This window comes from Syngnathus scovelli, chromosome 1 (genome assembly GCF_024217435.2).
Source record: "Syngnathus scovelli strain Florida chromosome 1, RoL_Ssco_1.2, whole genome shotgun sequence".
NCBI classification, from domain to species: domain Eukaryota; kingdom Metazoa; phylum Chordata; class Actinopteri; order Syngnathiformes; family Syngnathidae; genus Syngnathus; species Syngnathus scovelli.
The window spans coordinates 19,967,303-19,991,815 of record NC_090847.1 but is presented as its reverse complement, the minus strand read 5'-3'; the positions used below and the strand labels follow the sequence as shown (position 1 = coordinate 19,991,815).

The 24,513-nt window shown below is 40.4% G+C and overlaps 1 protein-coding gene across 2 annotated transcripts in view; it reads left to right on the top strand.

Annotated features, from left to right (window-relative positions):
• The window catches only part of si:ch211-153b23.7 (TNFAIP3-interacting protein 1), a 47,280-nt gene extending 22,901 nt beyond the window's left edge, over window positions 1–24,379 (top strand). The window contains exons 3-9 of one of the 2 annotated variants that reach the window (XM_049742404.1): window positions 19,061–19,208; window positions 21,349–21,460; window positions 22,032–22,175; window positions 22,336–22,449; window positions 22,523–22,678; window positions 22,875–23,000; window positions 23,347–24,379. In XM_049742404.1, the coding sequence (XP_049598361.1) occupies window positions 19,102–19,208; window positions 21,349–21,460; window positions 22,032–22,175; window positions 22,336–22,449; window positions 22,523–22,678; window positions 22,875–23,000; window positions 23,347–23,559 (972 nt within the window). In that variant the 5' untranslated portion in view covers window positions 19,061–19,101 and the 3' untranslated portion in view covers window positions 23,560–24,379. Of the gene's footprint in view, window positions 1–18,795; window positions 19,209–21,348; window positions 21,461–22,031; window positions 22,176–22,335; window positions 22,450–22,522; window positions 22,679–22,874; window positions 23,001–23,346 lie in introns of those variants that run through there. The other variant, XM_049742395.2, reaches the window with a different exon arrangement.
• Window positions 24,380–24,513: the final 134 nt, after the last annotated feature.

Sequence of the window (24,513 nt, the reverse complement as noted above, 5' to 3'; positions counted from 1 at the left end):
AAATTTCTGATAAAAAAAATGTAGTACTTTTGTAATCCCATAGTATAATATAATGGAAAAGAAAGAAATGCTGTGGCCTTTCTATATATCTTTAAAAGAATAAAAATGTATCAAGAAACGAATACATGGGTGATAGAGTTATTGACTTCATCTACAAACTAAAAACAGATTGGTGATGCCTTTTTTTCCATTTGTTTCCTAGCCACATCATTTGATAATTTAATACGACACCATCCATCAGAGCAAGTGTTTATCGTATAGCCTCAATTTGGACAGCTATGCCCATTAGCCGAAGGCTTAGACCATTCATAGTCCCGAGACGGAAAATGTTCAACACGTTTCGTTCCAAATTACATGATCCTGGAACATTAATATGAAATTAGATTCGTAATGCTGTAGCTGAAAGTCGAGTCAATTACTATTATCTACTTTGAGGCATTCCACTCGAAACGTAAATATTTGACTGATAAATAGACAAGGATAAATATATGTTGTCTAACAATGGGCACATTACAAATTATTCAAGTGTCAAGCAGCAAAGCGGCTCCATGCATATATTATGCGTAAGTTGTGATATGATGTGAATTCAAAATTTAATCTTGCAGCCATGTTAGTGCACAAACGCGTTGGTCCAATCAACCGAAAGGTCAGGTCTCACATTTCTCTCCCTAATCAAAACACTCGTCTGGAGGAATGCTGCATTTTTGAAGCAGGTATACAATATGCAACGCTAACTTCAAATTAGATTTTAAGGTATTTTTAGGTCAGGACCATTGTCTGGATTTCAGCTTTGCACAGCCCAGCCCCGAAAGGAGTCATGACATTGAGCCAATTACTTTTGAAGTCAACTAAGTGTTATATTTTGCCAGTTACTTTCATCTGAAGGTTGTAATGAATACTTTCTTCTACTTCTTACTTTTTTGTGGAGTGGATAAACAATGCTGAAATAATTTCATCAGTATCAGTGAAATTGGCTTTTACGCCATAAATTATATGGTTGCATTTTAAGAGCTAAATGGAACTTTTTGGCAGATCTCGTAATTGAAATAACGCTAGCAAAACGGCCCAGTATCTGGCTTGTTGCAAAATCCAGAACAATCTAAGAAAAAGGCTATTTTCATTTATGCCATTGTATGATATAATCACCAGCAGTATTATCAGTGGTAGAGTGACAATAATGGGACTTTACGTTTTATGTGATGATGATAAACAGATGGTCTGCTCTGGTGTTTTTGTACTCGGCCTTTGTAGAGCAATTGGATTTGTTCTTTGGATAAAAACCTGTAAGATTCCACTCTCTGTGTCCTTTCCTTTGGTGTTGAAGTTGTGAGGCTATGCCACTTCCCAATGCTGGAGAAGCTTCTGACAATAAAAAAAAGCACAAAGTCCAGAGTCAGTTCCCTCTACTCCCATGTCATCATCATTCTTAATGAGGCTAACAATAGCAAAGTCTCTAAGACCTTGTAATCCTTTATTGGCATTTTCGAAGTGCCTGAGCGTTCAGTATTTCAGCCTTTTAATACATACACCCTGCTTAATAAAGTATTCAGTAATTTCACATTGAATATTCATTGGAACAGACAAGCAATTGTGTCGCAATGCTCTTTCTGCCTCCTCTGTTCTCCTGGTGTGTAAATACCAGCATAAGGAGACCAGTTATGTCTCTGTCACATAATCTATCATACAGCCCAGTATGACCAATTGAAATGACAAGATGAATATGCTCCGATGTCACTTGTCTGTGACAAAACCAGTGAGAACGGTTCACCCTGTTTAATTGATTACACCTCTCAGGATGGACACTAATTACTGCCAAGTCATACCCGAAAATCTTGGAAACGCAAAGCTTAAGGGAGTGGGTTTTATCTGGCAACGCACAATGGAACCAACCCCACGCTCCAGGATCAGATATGGCAGAGTCCGGCTTTGAGGCATTTGTTTGAATTTTTGCCAATGCAGTCCCGATAGAAATGTTCCACCCTCCGTTTGTAAAACGCGCAATATCGTCGTCCATGAAACAGAAAGTGTTTCTTTTTGCTAAGTGCCATTCCACAAATTGTACATAATTTGATGCCTAATCTAATCCACGTGCTGGATGCAACTCAGCAAACCAGCTCAGTGGCCCAGTAGTAGAGTGTCCGCCCTGAGACTGGAAGGTTGTGGGTTCAAACCCCGGCCGGGTCATACCAAAGACTATAAAAATGGGACCCATTGCCTCCCTGCTTGGCACTCAGCATTAAGGGTTGGAATTGGGGGGTTAGATCACCAAATGATTCCCGAGCGCGGCACCGCTGCTGCTCACTGCTCCCCTCTCCCCCAGGGGATGGATCAAAATCACATGGGGATGGGTTAAATGCAGAGGACAAATTTCACCACACCCAGATGTGTGTGTGACGATGATCATTGGGACTTTTTGGGGACTTTAACTATAACTAAATTGTAGTTTTTGTAGGTGTAAACAAGAATAAAGCATTTTTGTTCATGTCAAAATGTAATAAACTAGAGAAATAAATGTTCACCAGTGAGACCAGAAGGCTGCAGTCAGAACCGGCCCTGAGGGCAATTCTAATAAGCACAGTGTAATAAAAAAAAATGAGTGTGGTATACGTGGAGCTCAGCCCACGTACCCTGAAGGCTTGCCCTGCCCTTTTCCAGAGCCTGCCTCTTGCCGTTACAAGACTCTTGGCTCTTCCCTTCACTAGCTCTCTCTGGTTGCCACGGGGACACTTTCTTCTCTCTTGGTCTCCAGCTGATCTGCTGCTTAAGTCAAAAGTGCAGAATCAAACACTTTTCATTAAAAGTCATTGTTAATACTGTCGCAAACCCTGTACGTTGACTTTATCCTAGGTAAGGCCGAATTTCTATTATGATGCTTGCAAAACTAGATGCTTGAATATTCCATCTAATCTCGTTGATATGCGGCCTGCATATTTTTGTCTCATAATAGAAAAGTGTATGGACCGGCGACCACCTTACATTTAACATACATCTTCTCGATGGAAGCCGGAAACCATCAAAGCAGATTTATGGTAAGATGAGGACTTGAAAGTAAAGTAAACAGTTCTGAGGGTGAAAATGTGTATGTAACTACTTGGCAAATAATGCACAAAGGTCATGAGAAACATGCACAAGGTCCTTGTAAAATATGGGTCTACTGTAAACTGGGCCTCAGTCCAGTCATTTTCATTTCTACGCAGTTTTGAAGTTTAGCTGGCGTTCCCTGGGGTCATTTGCACAGAGGTGGCTGAGCCGGCAGATATTGGCTGTTATCCTGGATCTCTCTGCAGTTTGAAGTAATTGGCAGTGTGAAATCTCACTTCTCATTTAGAAGCGTCAGGGTCTGTGCTCAACATTAAAAGAACATCTTTTGCCAAGGAGAGAGACGGGAGGTGGTGCGCTGACATTGATCGACTGTTGCATTACTAACTTCAGGAGATGCGTTTCTGACATCCTTTGGGCCTATAATTGAATCCTATTCCAGCTTTGACAATTGTAAAGATGCCTTAAAGTGGTGGTCCAGAAAGGTTACCAAATCTGCAGGAAAAATGTCAAAAGGGTAGCCACAGAGTCTAATGTTATTTTCTTAAACTAACAAATCAGGAAACGGGAATCATGGAAGCGAGATAAAAAGCTCTGACCTTAATCCCATGGACAACAAACAGTATCTGTCCAAGATGGGCAAAGCTGGAAAGTTTTACTGGGGTTGGCAGGCTGACACAACATTTCACTGAGGGGTGGCCGTGTTTCATGAAATACAGCACACACATATCCAGAAACATTCCCAACATACTCATTTGACAAACAGGATAAGGTCTAAAACCCGGGGTTCATATGGCAGGATTATTAGCCCAATTTTGGATGACTGTTTGAACGCAGCTTTAGTGCAATATTGTTTTTGCAGTTTCTCATTGAAGTATTTTGAAGTGAATTGTACGTAGGACTGTTTGTCATGCCCTGTGTGTGAGGGATCATTTTACTCAATGGGCTGCTCATCGATTTCAGAGTGGAAATAGAAAATCAAATACACTCACACCTATGAGCAACTTAAAGTCTTCTTAATTGATCCCGAAATTCATGTTTCTGGAAAGTGGAAAAAAAAAAGAGAAAACTTGTGCTAGCTTGTTGCGAACACCCAAACACCATAAAAAGAGATGGATTTGAACCCACAATATCTGACTATTGCATACTGTAGTTGTGTCTTGCAGTTAGTGAGATAAGATTTTTTCTGTGGTTGGCACAGGGTTTGAAGATATCGTATTTATCAGATCATCAGCACCAGAATACTTACACAAAAGATCAGGATGAATCAACAGTTATCGATTGAAAATAAACCGAACCTTTAATCCTCCTGAAGGGTGGATTTAGTATTTCAGGGCTATTGCATTATATTGCATTAGTAGTACCGCGATTCTCAGAGTCAAGAGTGGAGTTACGTCGTTCGGGCTCGGAAACCAGGCCATTATAAAAGTCACGTTTAGGGTAACATAAAGTACAACCGGATGCATGAAGAGAATTATTCATGGCTTGTGATGCACGTATCATGCAGTAAGCGCATTAGAAGTGCACACCTACTGTATTTCTTCCAAAAGTGTGTCGAGTAACTCCACGCACCTTTTCACTTGATTGAACAAGTCGGCTCTCCCGCTGTTTATTCATTCAGTTCCATGGCATCTCCTGCTGAGAGCGTGACTTTGTTCCTATCACCTCTGTCCCATTTTATGATGGTGTCTACCGTAGTACCTTTCACATCTGCACACAAGGGCTTTTCAAATGCTCACTCTGACATACACAATGAGCATCCACATATTTTAGATTGCTCTCTGCATGGCCAAACTTTGAACATCACAGAACTACCGCGACTTCCCATAGGGAGCTGAAATAAACACGTAGCCTATACTGAGTTAAAATCAGTCACCATGTAGAGATTGGTGTGATGATATTGAGAGGTGGCCGAGTGGGTTGTATGACTTATGGGAATCCAGAACAACTTTTTCAAATGTTTTATAAGTCTTATTGTATCTGCTAATGATCTCATCGGTCTACGGTTTTCTTCTACTCCTCTTGGGATTCTTAGTACAAAAGGCGAGTTAACTGAGAAACGGCTTTGAGTGTTGACAATGACCCGCTTCTCGCTCTCAAACGAACTCATCAACCACTCGCTTGTGCTTGAGAAGGAAGTTGAAGAAGTTCATTGCATGGTTACGCAGTCTGTTATCCTTTCTTCATTTCCGGCTTCATTTCAAACTGTGTCATGCAAAAATATTAGGGTATCCATCAAAGGAATATATTTCTCTAGACAAGAAAAACAATACTTTACTGGCGCTCAATCCACAATCACTGACCCAGAAGTCTTCAGACTACAAGAAAACGTCTTGACTTTAAACTTAGCGTGCACCCTGTAGGTTTTGTGAGTGACAAGTACATTAAACTCATAGCCGTCAAACAACAGGCAGCTGTCATGTAAGCGAGCCGCTTGAGACCTCTTGGGGGGGATTTCTCTCAAAACTCCCACTGCTGTGGTTCAGTCAGCCAGTGGCTACTTTCCAGTCGACGAAACAAGCGTCTAAAACAGCTCAGGGGGCATCAATATTTAACCAAGCAGCTTGGTGAACGAAAGGAGCCTGTTCTGTTTTATGCCACCCAAGGGGCACCACTCACTCACTAGCAGGCTAATTGCTTTATGTACATATGCAGAGGTAGCCTTTGCACATTATTCCCTTGAATAGAAAGGATGCATGTGCCCAGGCTAGCCGCTCTAACTCTCAAAGGGGAGGTATGCATTGTTTCTGTGTTTTCGTTGGAATTCAGAATAGACATTGTTATGCAACCTGTATTAGGCTGTATAAATTTGCTCAAAGTGCATTGCTGCAATGTTTACTTTTCAAATGGAATTGAAAATGCCAAATCATTTGTCATGCAAGCAATCTTGTGTGTTTGACGTACCTAAAGATGAGATCGTCACCAACATCTTTTGCGTTTGCTTTCTTGTTTATTTCTTTGGTTCGCTGTGATCCCTTTGCACTCTTCCACCACCACAAGATTGCTGTTTGCTCACCTACCATGCTCCACCTGCATACCCGCCAGCGAGCCATTCATCCTCTCTTCGAGCTATCATTACTTCTTCACCTGGTCGTCATACACCCGTTGCTAGGTTAAATAAAGAAATGCTTTCAGGGATATTCAGAGCATTATTGCATGACTTTGAAAAATATATCATTGTTATTGAGCCGATTTCCTTGTTTTGAGTACTTGTGCTTTCTCTTTGCATAAGTTTAAGAGTTGACGCAGCATAGACAAATGTATCGAGAGACTTTTTTTTGCAAGTCATTCTCTAGGGATGTAAGGTAAAATAACTTATTTTTGCAAAAAACGAGGTCCAGGAAGTCATGCTTGTGTTTGATGCACGCAAACCTGCACAGAACCTTTACTTCAACTACGCACAAAACATTATCCAACTTCATTTTGTGGAGGTGTAATGATCACAAGGCCTAATATTTTGTATCGTGTACTGCCATATTCATATGAGCATTCTGGCTGCTACCTTAGCCTTGTCTAAAATCACTCAAACCACTCTTAAGGATATTGCATTCACCTTGAGAAGAACGGTAAAGCATATCTGCATCTTGCACCTTTTTTTTACTATTCACTTCTATAATGACAAAGAATTGCTAGAGCTCTAAAAACCTTGGCTGACCTTATAATCCAAAGAAAGGTGAGGTGGTGAAAGGAGTCTCTTTCTAGCAGCACAAAGGCAGAATGGCAATATACATTGTTTATACATCACAGAGCACATATTTGAAGAACAGTGCTTACTGAACTTCACTTGATTCCCAGAGCAAATCAGAGGTCATATGCAGAGATGTTACCTGCATGGCGTAGCTGCGCTGAGGCGTGTTCGACTCGATGTTAATCATTCTGTAGATGAAAAGGACGGTTGCGCCACTCTGGTAGTGGTCACAGCCAACTTCTATTATGGCCAATTCAAAAAACTTCAATGTCCTTACAGCGCACCAGTCATAGTGTCATGAAGTGGGCATTTGGAAGCTGTCCCTCAGCCCTGATCGTGTGCCCCTCCACATAAGTCTTCCGGTCTGTAGGATGATGAAAAAAATAGATGGCAATAATTCAGAGGGTTTTATGCACTGTTAGACAAGATCTACTCAAGTGTAAGGTTTAGATCAATTTACTGAGATTAAATCGTTCCTCAAGATCAATAAACATTTGCGCCTCAGCGCAGCGCTACCACTCAATTACATATTGTTGTATTTTATGTTTCCTCTGGATCCACCTCTTCCGTACCTCTGTGTGAAACCAATAACAGATAACCACCCTCATGCAACTCTGTGTTCTCTCTATCCAACTTTTGTTGGATATTCACAACTAAAATGTTTCATATGATGTTGCGGCATGCAGACCTAAGGCACTTAAAATCTCATATTTATGTATCTTTGCTGTCTGACTGAGTGTGCACTTAACGCCTGCTGGATGTGCTATTAATCAGGAGATTGGTGCTGTTAAAATTTGCTTTCAGCTCTACAGCTACTTTATTATGTTTAATTGGCTGAAATCTGCAAATGATTGATGTAAATGTCTGGATTGTGTCCCGATAAAGGTACTAATGGGTTGCTCCTTTTATTGTCATCATAAGGAGGTCACGAAAATGTCCCGTTTGATTGACATATTTAATCACAATTGTGTCTTTATAGTAGGCCATCAAACAAACATCGAGCCACAATAGAAGACCAGAATTAACTCAATGTATATTCTGACATTGCGATCAAGTAATCCGGTTCCCAAGTGACTTATTAAGTTCGACGTTTCTTTCAATTCAGTGACTAAAACATGTTCAAGCATGCAACCTTGCTATAGGGTTTGTGAAACCAGCTCACACTGAGCTGCTTATTGTCTGTGATCTTGTTCTCTTGAGGTCTTAATGTTCACCAGAGAATGTTTCTGACGCTAAAGGCAGCGTAACACATCATTAGTAGTTAAAGAAATAAATTCTTCAGTGCTCCTCAACTCTTTCAGCCTCAAATATATATAGTAATTAAAAAGAAGAAACGTTTGTGCTTATTAAAATAAGTGTACAGTATATCATCACTTGTCACATCCGCATTATTTGTGACAAATTTTTGTACTGATTTTAGGGAAGTACTTGGTTGACATTCTCCTTTTGGTAGAAACCTCACAAAAAAACAAAAAGAACAACAGACAGAGCAAATTCATGCGAGGCATTGACGTTCTACGCGTTATTTAAATATCTTGAACGATGTATTTCTCCAAATTTTTTACTAAATCTCCAATTTTCATATCTGGCTTTAGTGATATGATATGAAAATGATTAGCAGTCACACCCGTGCAGCAATAACATCAGAACTAACAAGCCAGCCAAAAGTAATAATAATTCATCAAGTGTTGTTGTAATTGTTGTTTTGGATTTATTTTATTTTTTATGTTCAAGAGGGTGGCAAGCTGGGCAATGACTGTAAACAGCATTGACCCAGCCCGCCCCTCTGCGAGCAAACTCTATCAGCCTATAATTCTCCTTTAAATGGAGAGGAAAGCATCTGACACTGGGCACCATTATCAGAGAAACCATTTTCTTTGGGTGGCCAATTGAAAGCCGCACAAGAGTGGCAGCTTGCCAGAGGAGGATAAGGTGCATTCTTCTCTTCTGTTCTTTAACGTTTTAAAATAGATGACCTTCTCTTTGTTTGTTGTTGTTGTTTTCCTCCTCTTAAGACTTTTATTGGCATTTGATCTGTTGCTGAGTTGTTTTGTGGTTCAACAAGCTCGAGTGGGCATCTTCACTTTTCCCAGAATGGAATGACTAATATGAGAATTGAATTGAACACAATGGTAGCGGTGTGTTGATATTCCTCCTTGTGTCGCCACATGCAATGGAAATAATCCGGAAATAATCCGGAGACTGCTACTCCCTGCTGGCTTTGAGGTTCAAACATAACAATAAATAAAGATTCAATTGTGTGAAAGAGGCAGTGTAGCTTAGGCATGAAAACAATGCTGCCTGCAGAGTTAGTATGAGCGACCATGCTTCAGGTGACATAGTATTGATCTGCAGCCAAGTTGGAGATAAGTGGGACATGACTGAACCTTACGTGATTAGACACTTCAATTGTGACACATAGATGCAATCCAATCTGAGTCCATATTTTCTTCTTTTTTTTTTTTTAAATCTTGTGCTGTCAACAAGAAATCCAGAAAGATATGTAGAAAGAGGGAGCCAATGCAGCCTTTAGCGAGAACGACTGCATCGTGGTGCCTAAAGGTCCACCAAGTGTGTCTTTGTCAGCGCCCTTTGGAAAACTGTCGTCGCAATGGCCAGGTCAACCTAGGAGCTCATATATATTACTTATCTCGTCACTATGGAAATACAAAATGTTGAAAATTACAGGTATGATTTTTCTAAGAATATTGACATTTAACCCGAGTTTACGTAAAATTATCCGAGTTTCCTAAAGAGGGACATTTCAAATTGATACTAAGATGCATGATGCCTGTCTGCACTGTGGCTTACAATGTGTCACAGGCTTGATTTATCTTGTTCTTATTAAAGTGAGTGAATCAAACATTTATATTATTACATTTCTTTACAACGTATTGAATACAAGCTGAGCATTATTCTTCAGCCACCAAGGAGGTTTTTTTTTTCCTATTGCTGTTGGTCATTACTGTGTACAGTCACCTCGACTTGTTAACACAGAAAGGGGGTTGTGTTGAAGAAACATTTGTCATGACCTCCCAGAATTCACACATAATTGCGCCACAACTTCTACTCACCTAAGTGCCAGTCAATCATCGAGGAAAGTGATGGTGCAGGGAAGGAAGTACCCAGGCTGACTCCATTTGAAGTTAATCTGAAAAGACATGAATGATCTGTAATCATGTCTTATTCAATTAATTCGTGTTTGGTGCTGACCTATTTAGTTTCACCTAAAAATGAAAGGAGACTTTTTTCCAATTTAAAACGGTATGTTCTGTGGCATTCAGTCAAAATGTACCAAGTATAAAGACTAACATTAAACATGGGATCCACTTGTAAAGGATTTTATGCAAAAAAGCTTCTGCTGCTGGGTTAATGGGCTTTTGTTACCATGACGACTAGGGGCAAAGTAAGGGTGGTACGACCAGGCGGGTGGCTGCTCGTGCTCAAGAAGCCCAGAATCTCAAGATAAACGCAAGTCCCTGTAAAGAGAGACATTTTCCTTCGGTGAAGCATCGAATTATTTCTAACCAGAATTTTTGAGTGCAGATCCCTGCATGTGGCAACAGACAAATTCCCAAATGCAATTTTCCTTCTGACCCCACACCAACAACAATAAAACCAGAAAGCAGCTCATACAGAACAGCAACAAAAGTTGAACAGATGTAATTGGGAAACTTTCTACTTAATGTCAAGGCGTATAAGGGTGTTGTTTGTGCCGTGGATGGCTGCATATAAAAGGTTATGTAAGGGTGCAACATACTTGGCAATTCATCAAATGTTTACATTGTGAAATATGTCTTGTCACCGTGGGATAGTGGGAACGTAATTTCGATCTCTTTGTGTGTCTTGGCATGTGAAGAAATTGACAATAAAGCAGACTTTGACTATATCATCATGAACAAATCATGCTAGCAATGTAGTAGCTGACTTTACATGCCAACATGCCTGCTCGTTGGTGAGGCGTGTCTTTGAGCAGAGACGCAAAAGTGAATCTTCCTTCAATAGTTGCTTGAAGACTGTTACCTTTTATTTTTAGACTTTTGGATTAAAGATTAAAACATCTTCAAGAAACAAGAGAAGTACAGTTGCCTTGATTGAACCTTTCCATAATCGGCTGTGTGAAAATCGTCACAGAGTCAAACTCTTGATTTATAATCAAAGCATTGAAGCTGATTTGACTCCTGACTCGAGCCATGTTTTGGCCACTTCAGCTATATAATGGCCAAAATAGTCCAAACCTCTCATAACCAAACAAAATGAAGACATCATATCTAAATGTGGGTGCGACCATACCTGTTGCTATTGAATTAGACTTCATTTGCCTCCAGTCCTATTCATACCGAAAAACTATTCTTTGCAATCTGTGGTCCATGACAGGCTATTCCATATGATTAGCTTGCGGTGTTGTGGGTCCTCCCCAACTCACTTGACAGCAATTGCGTCCCAGCTGGAATTGTGCCACCTCATTTGCTTTGCAAATGAACTGCATATTGAATATCATTTAGTTGATGCCTCCATGCAAAGGTCTGAATTAGTTTTTGAAATGCTGCAAAGCACTGAGAGTTTAATACTTCGTCATGGCAAATAAGGGGAATATCGTATGTGTTTGAGCACTGTGCACAATGTTTATTTCTCTTTAAAGGTGGTGATAAGTCGCTACCCTAGAACAGATGAAGCAAGTTTTTATTATTCACTATTGGTTATACTCCTATGGCTAACAAAATCTCCCTGCCTGGATTGTTGGCAGATAAATGCTACAGCGCAAATCTGAAATGTAAATATGCTGACTCAATTATTACATTGTAGCAAATGTTGAAATAAAAGTTACGTGTTTAAGACAATGGAATGCATCACAGACACAGATCACAGATCACACACTTTGCATGCAAAGTAGGTGTCGACTCTATTTCATGTTACTGTGCTCTGTTTCCCTTGCGGTGACAAGCGCATACGTGCCTGTGCACATGTGCCTTCAGTTTGACTCTGCGTGTGTGCACCAGCCCCAGAGTGCATATCACCACCACCTAAAAACACTATCACAAAACACATCACTGAAGAACATTTGTCTGGTGATGTTTGACAAGCCTTGACCAAGTGCAGCTTGGGTCAACTCTGTGTTCTTTTACCCTCCCCCCCCCCGCACGCTGTATTTTTCACAAGTCACACTGACTAGACTCCCTTGAGGACAAAAAGCAGGGGGTCAACGTCAAGATTGTATATGAGTGTGTGTACGTGCAGGAGGTACGACACCATTGAGGCTCAAAGGCAGACATTTTGGATATGTTCCAAGCTGATGCAGTTAGGAAGCACTGCTTCTTCCCCCCACGGGCCTGGTTGACATTTAAATTGTCCATGCTGGTGACCAATGCATAAAGGAATAGCTGCTCCATCTATTACAGCCAAGGTTAGGGCACTGCAGCATAGTTTGCCTTGATGTCAAATGTTTAGTGATAGCTTGTATAACTCATACCATGTCCTAAATTACACTTATTTTTATTGAACTACACCATTAATTCACCCCCGCCCCCCCTTCCCTCCACAGAATAGATTATCCAGACGCCGCGTCCATGCCAGTGCCATAACTTTTAACAGAGCTAAGTTTTCGTGTTCGCCTGCTAAATATGCAAGGGTCAATGTTTAATGATAAGCTGTCAGTCAATGTGAAGCAGTGGCACTGCATCAGCCCTGACTGTAAACACCCGTGACCTAAACGCACCCTTGCAAAGATACACAAGCAAACACAGAAAGACTTACTAAAGATTTTCAGGTCATTCTGTTAGCTAGCTAATCCCACTCGAACGTCACGCACCATCTCGGACCCCAATTGTCCTTTGCCTCTCTCAATTTCTCATGCTCACATTCATTCTCATTCCACTCAAGAACCCCTTGTTAGAGCTTGCCATTGCTGATCAAACTCTCTGCCAGTCACTTTTGGTTATCATGCAAACGTAATCCCCCAAGCACCCATCCAGAAATAGAAATGTCGATGCAACTTTATCCCATATGTCACAAACCTCCATCCTTCCATCCGTTTTCTATACCATTCATTTTTCAGGTTTTGTGTGACAAAACATCTTTCTATGTCCTTCTGCTGCAGATGGCGCTGCATACAAAACAGTTTGTCCCCTATTTTTGAAGGGCAGTTCGCAGCATGCGAACAGACAGATGGAAAAGCGGGGAGGTTAAGATGCTGGGTGAATCTAACGGCGTCTCCCCATGTGAGCCGTGACAACGTGGCAGACAGCGAGAGATCGATGCCTCGAGGTGACCTCACCATAAAACACAGCAGCTGTTCACTCGTTCATCTTATGTTCGACTCACCTGTTGACACTGATGCTGACGCAGCACCGGGCAAATCTCAAGCACACACCCACCTTATTCTTAGCTCAACACTGTAAATAATGCAAGGAAAAGAATGGGAAACAGATAGACCGAGCAGACAAAGGCAATTGATTGTTAAAAACTGATTTGAGCTTGTGGGTAGCTCTGGTGGACCCTGAGAGTATTTACTGAGGAGGAGAGAGAGACAGAGTGAGGTTGTGAAATGCCGGAGAGCTGCAAGCCGATATCCGTCACAGTGGCATTAATGATATTCTCTATTCATTAGAGCGAACCCTGGGGACCTCAGTTATTAGACACGTCCCAATTAAGGCCTGCGGTGAGCTAATGCTTCTGGCCTGGGTCGGGGGCAGTATGACGAATGAGGAAACCTGGCAGGTTACATCACTGACTTCATCTACTCCCTTTTTGGAAAAGGCACGACACAGCAGATGGAAGAGAGAACATTCAAGTAACTAGGAACAAACCAGCAAGGTATGACATCGCACTTACAGTGGAACAAATTGTGTAGTGTGGACCGACGACTCTAAATATTTCCAGTAAACCAATCCCAACTAACCAAGTTAACGTGTGCATCAATAGTCATGCCCAACGATGCGCATTATACAATAAATTGATTTCTGTAGGTGTAAAAAGCAGGATCACAGCAGATAACATTGAAGCATTTTCAATAATAATTCATTTTAGGCTCTACAGTTTGATCCTGAAAGTTATTTTCATGTATTTTATGCAAAAATCTAAGGAATTATTTAATTTGTGTTCCATTGCGTATGTCCTTTGTCTGATGGACATGCGAGCAACTTGTTCCATCCCACCCTCTATACTAATGTATGCGTCCACTTAATGGATTTCCAGTCGCTAGTCAAAGAAAGGCACTCTTAGGAAAGTTACTGTCCCGTGAAAGACAATGCCATCTTATATTGCTCATATTTATGACGATGTAAGGACGCAGTAGAAGTGAAGGGGAGCTGAAGTACTGGGAAGCTAATATTTCATCTTTATGTTTTTGTGAAGCCGTTCCAAAGCTGGATGAATATTGGCAGATGAAGGCAGATTTACAGTCCAGCCCGAATATGAACTTTTTCAAGATCATGTTGCGTAGCCAACCGAGTCTGTCTGTCTGTTGGACTTTTAAAGCAATCCTTTTTTTATTTGAGGAGTTGAACAAGCGGTCCGTTTCAAATGAATTCTGACCAGTGTTTGAAGAAACTATTGATCTTCTTATATAACATTACAATTCTCCTTGAGCTGTTTTTTGGGTTGTTTGTTCAGGATTTTTTGTCTGAAAACAGACACTGATTAAAAAAAGTGCAATTTATGTATTTATGCAAAAGATAGCATATTTAGCCATTTTCCTTGAGCACTATTATTATGACAGTTGTTTCCATGCCAAGATGTTGCCATGTAAATGTGCATATAGAAGGATTATTATGTTGTGGCAATGGCTAGTGGAGCGAAGGTTATTTTATTGTGAGGTTTATTTCATTTGCATCTCCTAAAAGATGTTTGTCATCGGCAGACAGAAACATAAATCATTCAAACAGCGAAAAGGACTTGGCTTCTTCTTCTTGTGAAGAGTTGCTATCCAAGTGATCGGGATCAGGCAAGCTCATGTTTGTTATGGCGGCAAGTCAGATAAATCAATGAATCCGCACTTCCTACACCATCTGTTCCCCTTCTGTACCTTTGCTTGATTAAACCAATTGAGCGGCCTGTCGCCAGGATGACCCCACTCTGCGGGAGCCCATTTGCGTGTCACAAAGCTGATTGGTGATGTCATCAGAGAGCAGTTGCAATGGTTACGAGACACTGTCAATCGTAGAAAAAAATGTTGAAGTTTTATGAGCACCTTCCTCCATCTCCTCTGTCTGATGAGATGTTGCAGAAAAATCGACATTTCTCAGAGTTCACTGCAACCAAGAGATGATTAGGTGCTTTTACGTCCAATCAAATGCAGCTAATGATCCGGGAATTTTATATTTAGAAGCTAGCGTTCCTTAATTTATGATTTCCCAGCTCACTACATAAATACTAGTATTGGCTTGAAAATAAATAAGAAACGGGCCAGCGCACATTCAACTGTCTACACCCTCAAGAAATAATGCTCCTATAGGACTAAAGCTGCAATTAGTCTCAGAGAATAATTATCTGAAGGCAGAGAATTTAAAAAATGACCATTGTATGTGCAAATATCTGACTGGATGATCTTGCTCTCTGTTTCCAATGGGTAGTTTAACAATTGTGGAGATTCGAGTGTAAAATAAGCAGCACTGGGAAAAAAACACTATAAGAAAGGAATTCAATCAAGATCAAATCAAACTGATTTGCTTTCTTCCTATATAGCATCCTTACTTTTTTCTACAAACACAAGACTCATCTGTAAATAATGTTTACATGCAAACACACTGAATTAACAGTTTATTAACAGATTTGGCACAATTTTCACTCATTTAGCTCTTTTGTTAATTGCTCCCATTGATTCTGTCAGGTAAATTGCACCCCACAGCCCTTGATACAAGTTACTGCTCTTAGAGCTGGCATCGCTTAAGTCCAGCATCTCCCAAAAGTAAGCTGCAGCCTTGAAAGGTTTTTTTTTTTTTTTTCAACCAGTCATGTTTGTTGTATTCCCAGCTCACTCATTTATTTGGGAACTACTTTGTAGTTCAAGGTGTACGGTATTAGATGAGGAAGGCAAGGGAATTAAAGTGACTTTGAACCCAGCATGGTAGCTGCTTGCAGTTGGGCTGGTCTGCATATTCCACAAACTGCTGATCCAGTAACAATCAACCAGGCTTTCGCGTTTGCAGAAAATATACCAAAAAAGACAAACCTCCAGCGCCGTGAAGGTTGCGTACAAAGGGAGAGGTCAGAGGGGACTGGTTCCAGATCAAATACGATAACTCACGGGTGTCAAACTCTGGCCGGTGGGCCAAATCTGGCCCGCAGTCTAATTATTATATTTGGCCCGCAAAGACAAATTGTGCATTGACTATGTTAATACTAAAATTGCAAAGTCAAAGTCAACGCCCCCCCCCCCTCCTCCATGCCTACCTCCACATTTCACTGACAATCATTCAACAAGCTCTCAGCTGGCACAGAGTCCAAGTGATGAAAAAAAAGAAATATTTTGGAGTCAGCCTTGTGTGTTATTGGAGAGAAATGCTGCTGTCACTCCTAAACACGCTTTTGCCCCAACAATATTTATAAAACATACCCTTGGTGTGATAGACAGACCTACTCTTTGCCTCATTTCCTTTTCTTCAGAGAAAAACATACACAGACAACACTTTGCTGCTTGTTTTTGTTCCTTTAACTCGTACATATGGGTCACAATTAACTAGCAGGCCTGTTTTGATGATTTCTTTGTTTGTCTGATTCAGAAATGGAGCCTGGAAGGAAGAGGGCAGCAATGAGAGAATAACTCTAAAGCACAGCGTTCCAGATCAGTTAGTCCCGATATCTTGTTGAGCTGCAAATTAAAATGGATCTGATTAAATTCATTCCATTTTAATGTAGTTTACACGTTGGGAGAAATATCTTCAAAAGGGAGAAGAGCGTGAAAAGGTAAATAAAAGGTCAATTATCAGCCATTTTATTTTTGTGTTTTGTGGCACGCACATCCTATGATGTAAAATACACACAGCATAGCTATAACAGTTATAGCAGAAGAGGACAGCATGTTTTGATAAAATTGACAAATTGAAGCAGACATATGTACATAATTTATGAATCGTCTCAATCTATAATTGCGTTTTGTTTAAGTGTTGCATGCAAATCATAAATACTAAGTAGCAGGCATGCTTGTTGTGAATCAATGTGCTGTTGACGTTTGACAGAAATAGTCAAGTCATACATGGCGCCACCTCTGACTTGTCTGAATAGACGCTGTTCAGGATTTCCACGGATGTCCGGTACCTGTAACCGTCATCACCTTCAATCACAGGACCAAATATGTCATTCAATTGTTACCAAAGCATATTGGCCGCACTGAGCTCCTTGTTTGTCTCAGTGAGAAAAAATCAAACTCCTTTTAGTTGTTGGTGACGTTCAAGCAAAATCCACCTCCACGTTCTGCTCCTTATTAATCCCCCTCGGAAGCAGCAACCCATTTGTCCTTAACTGTGACAGAGTTTTGGGTCAATAAAAGCACTGCAGTGCTGTTGTGGGGCTGCCTGGTAAACTCTCTGCTTGGCACAGCAATACTCTGACTGGCGTCCGAGATAGATGGAAGAGACACGTGAACGGAATCACCCGAGTGACTCGGTCGCAGCTAGTGCACAGCGTCGATGTACATTGTTGCCTCTCCTGCTCCTTCCCTGAGTATTCAACACTTAAAGGAGTCAAAAAAAGAAATGCTTTTAGTGGTTCAACTCTGTGTTCATTCAGTGAAGCACATTATGCAAAAGATGGCGCCACCACACCGCTCAGCCGAGTCACCTTGAATGTCACAAAAATAAAATAATTAGATGCAAATTAAATAAATAAATATTTCATTTATCTAGTTTTAAATGAGCATGATAAATAGTGTATACTTAATGATGATTAAATTCTGTCATTTATTTATTTACTGGTATAGAGCATGCACTTTTTACTCTTATTTCAGAGGTTTTTCAAGATGTCTCGTGGTCATTGTGATTTCCTCAAGATCTAGATCAGGGGTGTCAAACTCATTTTTTTGTCGGGCCGCATTGTAGTCATAGCTTCTTTTGGAGGGCCATTATGACTGTCAACCCAAATAAAAGTATGAGGACCTCATATTATATACAGTAAAAGCTACAAAACAAACAAGACAAATAATCGTTTTCAAATCAGACGGGTAAAAACTGGTCAAATATTTAAAAAAAAAGATATTATGATCTCGATCAAGATGTTGTCTTAAATATTTTGCACTCTAGCACAGGCAAACAAGGCACAAGTAAGGTCGGGAATTAATTCAGCTTGCGCTAATAAAAGACAGCTCAGCGTGATGAGGGAAAAATAATTAAGAAAAATCTTTTAATTTGCTCGATTGTCCTTCGAATGAGCATGTGATTTTCTAATTAACCTACTGCAGCGAGGACACTGGTGAATACAATCAGTCTGACCCTTTCATTATTTGTCATGAATATATGTATGACACTGTTGTCATCACTTACAGCCAGGTCCTGCATTATCATGCGGCACGACAGACTTTCTTCACCAGCTCCTTGGAAACAACCTGGAGAACACTTAAACGCTTTACGGTCATCAATTCCAACAAGCTCATTTCTATTAGTATTTTGGTTTACAAATATGTGGAAGCCATACAGCGCTTTAAATCCTGTATGTATTTATTAGTGTGTAAAGATTAATTAGAAATATTGGAAACATTTTTGAATAAGTGAGGGGTAGGCAGTTTTTATGCTCAAGGGTCACATTTAAATTCAAAGAATCGCAGATGGGAAAACCGCTAGTGCATATGATTTAGTAATCTGCAGTAATATTAGTCAGACGATAAACAAATATGATTGTCTGTCTACATGTGTAGTAGCTCAAATATCCACTGTTAAAGTATTAGCCCATCTATGGTGTTTCCTATTCTATGTTAGCATTAAGCTAACAACAACTTTAACACAAAATGATGTCAATATGTAATGATCTTTTTTTATGTTTAGTTTGACATCAAACTTTAATATATATGTAGCTGTTTGATAAGTACTGTATATGTCTTAACTTTGAGGTATTGTTCTACTTTTTTTGTCGTCAGGTGAGAAGCTCTTCTATTCACCTTTTTACTTAATGAATCATTCGTTGACTCAAGTTTCCCAGGTAACATTTGAAAAAGTGCACCGTTACCTCGTGCAATTTTCAATGTATTTGCAAAATGAACCAAATTGGTTCAAAGCCCAAACAGCTTATCATTGCCAGAGAGCATCATTTCCTCTTCTCATATTTTTGAATCATGTGGCCCCGAGACCTCGGCGACTTCCTCTTATGTTGTGCAACAATACTGACACTAGTTACTTTGGCCCACAGGGAGAGCATGTGAGAGCAGAAATCGTACTATTTGATCAGCTATGGATCAAGAGAAGCTGGCTTTGACATCTTCATCCTCATCAGCGGCACACAAAGACTCGTCAGTGACAAGCGAACTCGCCCCCAGAAGATCATCAGAAACATCCTGGTATGTATCCTCTGGATTTCTATTTGTACCTAAAATGCAACATGTCAACTGTGGAAGTGGAATTGATATTGATGAGGCATTATGTTCAGATATGGACTTTATGACGTTATCACTAAATTTTCTTACCCCCTTTTACTTTTATGATGAACATGAGTAATCTATTAGATTGTTAGAGAAACTCTTTTTTTTAAGGGAAAAAAAGCACCAGTGAAGAAGAGGAAGGAAAAGTGTTCATGGAGTTTCCCATGAGCTCATCACATTATCGGACTTCCCCCCCAACAATCTCATGTCTAGTCAACCACTTGAGGTCACATGTTATATTTTCAATATTATAATCTCATCATGGCTACGCAAACGATGTCAACGTCAAGTCAGCTGTCCTTAGACCGATTTGTTATCACCTTCTATCATAAAACTTGACAGGAGTATTAACATATTGCATTTTGGTGCCCTTCCAAGACACCTTAGGAAGGGAAACTTTGTAAAAATGAGTTACAGTGTTTAGCAGCTGTCAGAAATGGCTTGAGATCAGCAATGTGCTGTCCCAAAAGGACAGTTGTGACAGCTTTGGTTTTGCTTCAAACCCTTCTCATTTGATTTTTTTTTTAATACTGATAGCTTAGTGTTGAAGTTAAAATGACTTCAATATCGTAATTTTGTACAAAGGAATAACAACCATACAGCCAAAAGAGCTCACGCGGTGGCCGTATAAAGAAAACTCCAGACCACTGTCTCCGACTAACATGGACATGTACTCTATCTGACCATTAATATTCTTTTCAAAAACTTAAATTAGGCTATTGAGAGTAAAATATCCACAACTGGTCAAATGGAAATCTAATCTTTGGAACAAAATTTAAAAGTAAGATTATTTCAATATCTGGAGAGTGAGGAAAAAAAGACGACAGAGATTGATCAGAGGTTATTTGGAGTCGGTAAGTATATTAAAAATGGGAAGATTTATCTTGAATATGCTTTGGATTTGGTCTCTAACTTTTAGCTGCCAGTTTAGAGACTGGCACACTGATGTAACTTTACTTCAGCTCTCTACAAATAAACAAGTCCTCGTGTCGAGAACTCCATCTTGCCTGTTTGACAATACCTTGTCCAGAAGAACTCACAGAGCAGTGCCGTGCATGTAAAGCAAGTTGATGAAAGCTGGCGCTTTTGCGGGGGAGTTTGGCCTAAAGGGAGATGAGGTAGCAGTTGGTTGTCGTCTTTCTCTTTGTAAGTCCTGCAGCAGGCATGTGTGAGAAGGCCCCGGGCGCTACATGCAAAGTTGTGTGTGTTCTTCCAGGAGCATGTCATCTCTATTCCCTCCCCGCAGGCTATTCCTCCGAGATGAGATCTCACCAGCACTGGGCAAGCTGCTATGGCTAATTAATGCCTGCTAATATTTTTACTTGGCTTGTCATCCAAAATGTTTCAGTAGTTATGATTGGTTTCCAACATCATGCAAATGAAGGTAAACATTTGTTGGCAGTCTCGAGTGCCTAATGTGACTACACGTACATATATTTGTGTGTGTGCGTGGGTGAACATAATGGCTTGGGTTTTATTCTCCGAAAGTGCACTCACTCTTTGCGAGTGGGCGATAAAGTACCCTGAGGTTCTTCTGTGCATGTGTGTTTGTTTTTATTCATGGAAATCCGCCGCTACTGTTTTCCGCCATTGGTGGGAAGTAACAATAATTAGAAATGCTTCAGAACAGCACTTTAGGAGACTTTTCAGGTATCTGGAATTTCTCTCCAGTTAAAGACCGATTGGCACACATCACCCTACACGGGGTGTCATATTATTAAAGTCTGGTTTGATTTTAAAGTAGACTGATTTGATCCGCCTGGATTTACTGGGATTATGATTCCACTCAATATGGTAGAGCTCAGTTGGAGAGGGCATGACGCAATGAGTAACTTGTCATTTGACATACATAGGTATGAACTTGTCAGTCCAGTAATAGTGGCATTGCCTTCAAAGATTTAGCTGTCCAGTAAGACAATTTGCTACATAGACCAATCTATTTGTGTGTGCGTGACTGTCTGCCTGCCTAAAGGGAGGTGAAAAAGCTTTGCTTTGTGGCGATGGTCACCTGTACTGTACGTGGATACAGAATAGACAGTTTGTATTTGATGTCTCACAGGTCACCCTCTGTGGAGCAGCATGTGGCTGACAGCATGAGCATCACCTCGGCTGATCAAGAGAAGCTGCTGCTGCTTAACAAGAACACGGAGCTCCGCAGAGTTAACAAGGAGGTACAACTTGCTGTTTCTGTGTTGTTGTGTGTATTGCTGATGTTGGAAAGGACACGGTTCTCTGTAAAAATCGGAGGATGTGGGCGGTGTGTGAAATATTGCTGCTGAGGTGTCAAAATGACTCCCCCCCCCCAAAATCCTATAACCTTGAGCTATACTTCCGGATTTTAAAGAAAAGTAATTCATTCTTCTGATCCAGCTATTTTTTATTTCCATTTCAGTGTGACAGCAGTAATGATGTGATGGTGGAATGGAAAAAAATGTTCAGTTGGTGTTTTCAGTTCATCAATTAAAAAAGGCAAAAAGGAACACCTTGAGCTGCCCTCTGAAGTCTGTGACTAACCGCACAAAAAAAACCTGATTTGTATAAATTCCACATGAAATAGAATCACTACAATGTATTGAATACAAAAAAAGTTTTCAAAAGAAAAGCACAAGGTTTTTTTTTAACCATCATACCAAGTCGAGTATGTTGAGCCACTCCTGAATCCCGATTCAAAATCCAATAAAAAAGTGTGACAATGATAATAGTGATTACACTAATGGAGGTGATGAAATCGCTGTGTTGCAGCTGATGAAAATGAATGAGGAGTGGGATCAGATGTATCGCAATACCACCCTGGGGTTGCAGCACCGGCTGGAAGGTTTGGAGATGGAAAATGCCTCCCTCAAAGAGCTCAACGGCAAACTACTGCTTAAAGTGGACAACCAGCAGGTAAACACACACAGAAACATGGAAATGATGCACAGGAGATCCTTGTGGCTGTGAGCTGGATCCTATCCCAGCTGACTTGGGATTGGTCACCTCTGCTACATATTGACAAACAACTATTTCCAATCACAGTAACACAGAGCGCCTGTTTGTCTGAGTGCAGAGTGCAAAGGACTATTACGAGCAGACACTCATGCTGGAGCTGAAGAAGAATCAAGAACTTCAAGAATATGTGCGGTTACTGGAGCAACAGAGGCAGCAGCCACCCATCCAAAAAGTATCTTCATCTCTCTCTGTTTCGTCTGGCGATGAATTGTGAGCCCCGATGCAAGAATTGTTTCTCATCGCAGGACAGGGTCAGGGTCACGGCGCCCAACTTCTCGTCCTCCAGCTTCCCCGTATCCTCTCCCAGTCTGGATGTGAAGCAGAAGGCCAACCACCGGAACTGCGACTCCCATCAAGAAGTGCTGGATCTAAAAGAGCAACTCGAAGCACTGAGGTGTCAGGTGGGCTTTTCATTTCAACACAGAATCTGAATGCTTTTAACTCACTGTTGCTATGGGAAAAGAAGATTTAAATTCGATGGACAAAAGCACCACCAAGTGGTTGCTCGGCTCTTTTCTCCAACGTGCTCCAGAAGTGATCATATGGTACATTGTATTGGTATTGACCCAGTGCCATGATGATGCCTTGTGTCCGTAGACCAAGATCTATGAGGCAGAATATCAGACTGAGCACAGCAACCACAAACACACACTGCAGGACAACCAAAGGCTGAGGAGGAAGGGGAAGGAGATGCATCAACAGCTAGACCTACTGCAAGAGCAGGTAGTGTTCAAATTATAGGGCACACACACTTTGGAAAGCTTAGTGAGAGCTTTAATACTAATCAAGTTCTTGATGTAAAAAATACAAATCACACAGATGACACAAATACTGCAAGCTGTGATTCCTCGTAAAATGTAGCAGAGGCGGTAACAAATGTTTAGTATTGCTCAGATTCTTCCTTCTGGTCACATGTGAGCTCTTGTTGCTATGCAGAATTATTGGTGCACAATCAGAGAGGGAGCAGGACCAGAAGTCAATCAGACAGTGGTCTGAAAAAAAAGAAAAACAAATAGGATGAAAAAATTATGAATATAACGACAACCTCCATTGTACATTTTGGTCACAGCTTAAAGTATACGAGGATGACTTTCGGAGGGAGCGATCCGACAAGCAGATGCTGCAGAGGCTGCTGTTGAAAAAAACAGCACCCAACAAGGACCCAGTGCTGGTGCACCGCTGCAATAACGAATTGCAGCCAGAGGGGAGCGACAAAAGAACACAGACTGCAGCCAGAAAGCAACACCACCCGCTCTGTCCTAAGCACATGAATAGGAGCTAAGACTAAGGAAAGCAAGAAATCCAAAATGATTCATGATGTCCCAGAAAACCCTCCAAATACTGTAAAAAATTATGTCATAACACAGGATCATAGCAACCTTGTTTGGGAAATGTATGCACTTTTAATATTCAATACTCAAGGGAAAAATATAAATATATCAAGATAATTATCAGACTACTGAAGAGCTTGCTGAAGAGCTAATCATTTTTTTTTTTTTTTTGAGGAAGGAAACATTTAAAAAGTACCCCAGAATCGGACATCCCTGATATGGATTAAGCTGCAATAGTCAGATGTTACTGTCTGTGAATTCAGGGTGCAGGAATGTAGTACCTCATCTTGGCCCTATGGCATTGAAGAGGAGCTTTTAATGGGAGTGAAGATTTTTACACCCAATAACAGATTTACCTTGATAACCAAATTTCATGTTTTGAGACGACGTCCCACTTAACGATCATGTACATTCTAGTATTTACATCAGGGTTTAACAAAATAGATTTCAGAACGACATTCATTAGTTCATCAATTGTCATTGGGAAAAATGATGTAATCTTTGGAGGGTTTTTAATTAATGTTGGCCGAATACATTCATGTCTGTTATGTTTTTTATCATGATTTTATGTCCACGTTTTTATGTTAATGCTAAGGCAATATATTATGAATATTAGTAAGTTTTACATTATGAACAATGATTATGCATGGGAGGAAAAAGACTTAGAATCACTTTGGATTTATTAACCGTTTTTAGTATATTATTTAGCAGCCAGTACTGTTTTTTTCAACCAAAAGTAAAGTCATTCACCAAATAAAAATGCAAAATGTGGTCACGGTATTATTAATTGACATTCATGGTTACCATCACGCCACAGTACAATTTTCAACAAGATGTCAATTGTTGTCACGTTTCAGGAATTTGATTCAAGAACCTTTATTCGTCCCACAATGGGTCTCGCGCTA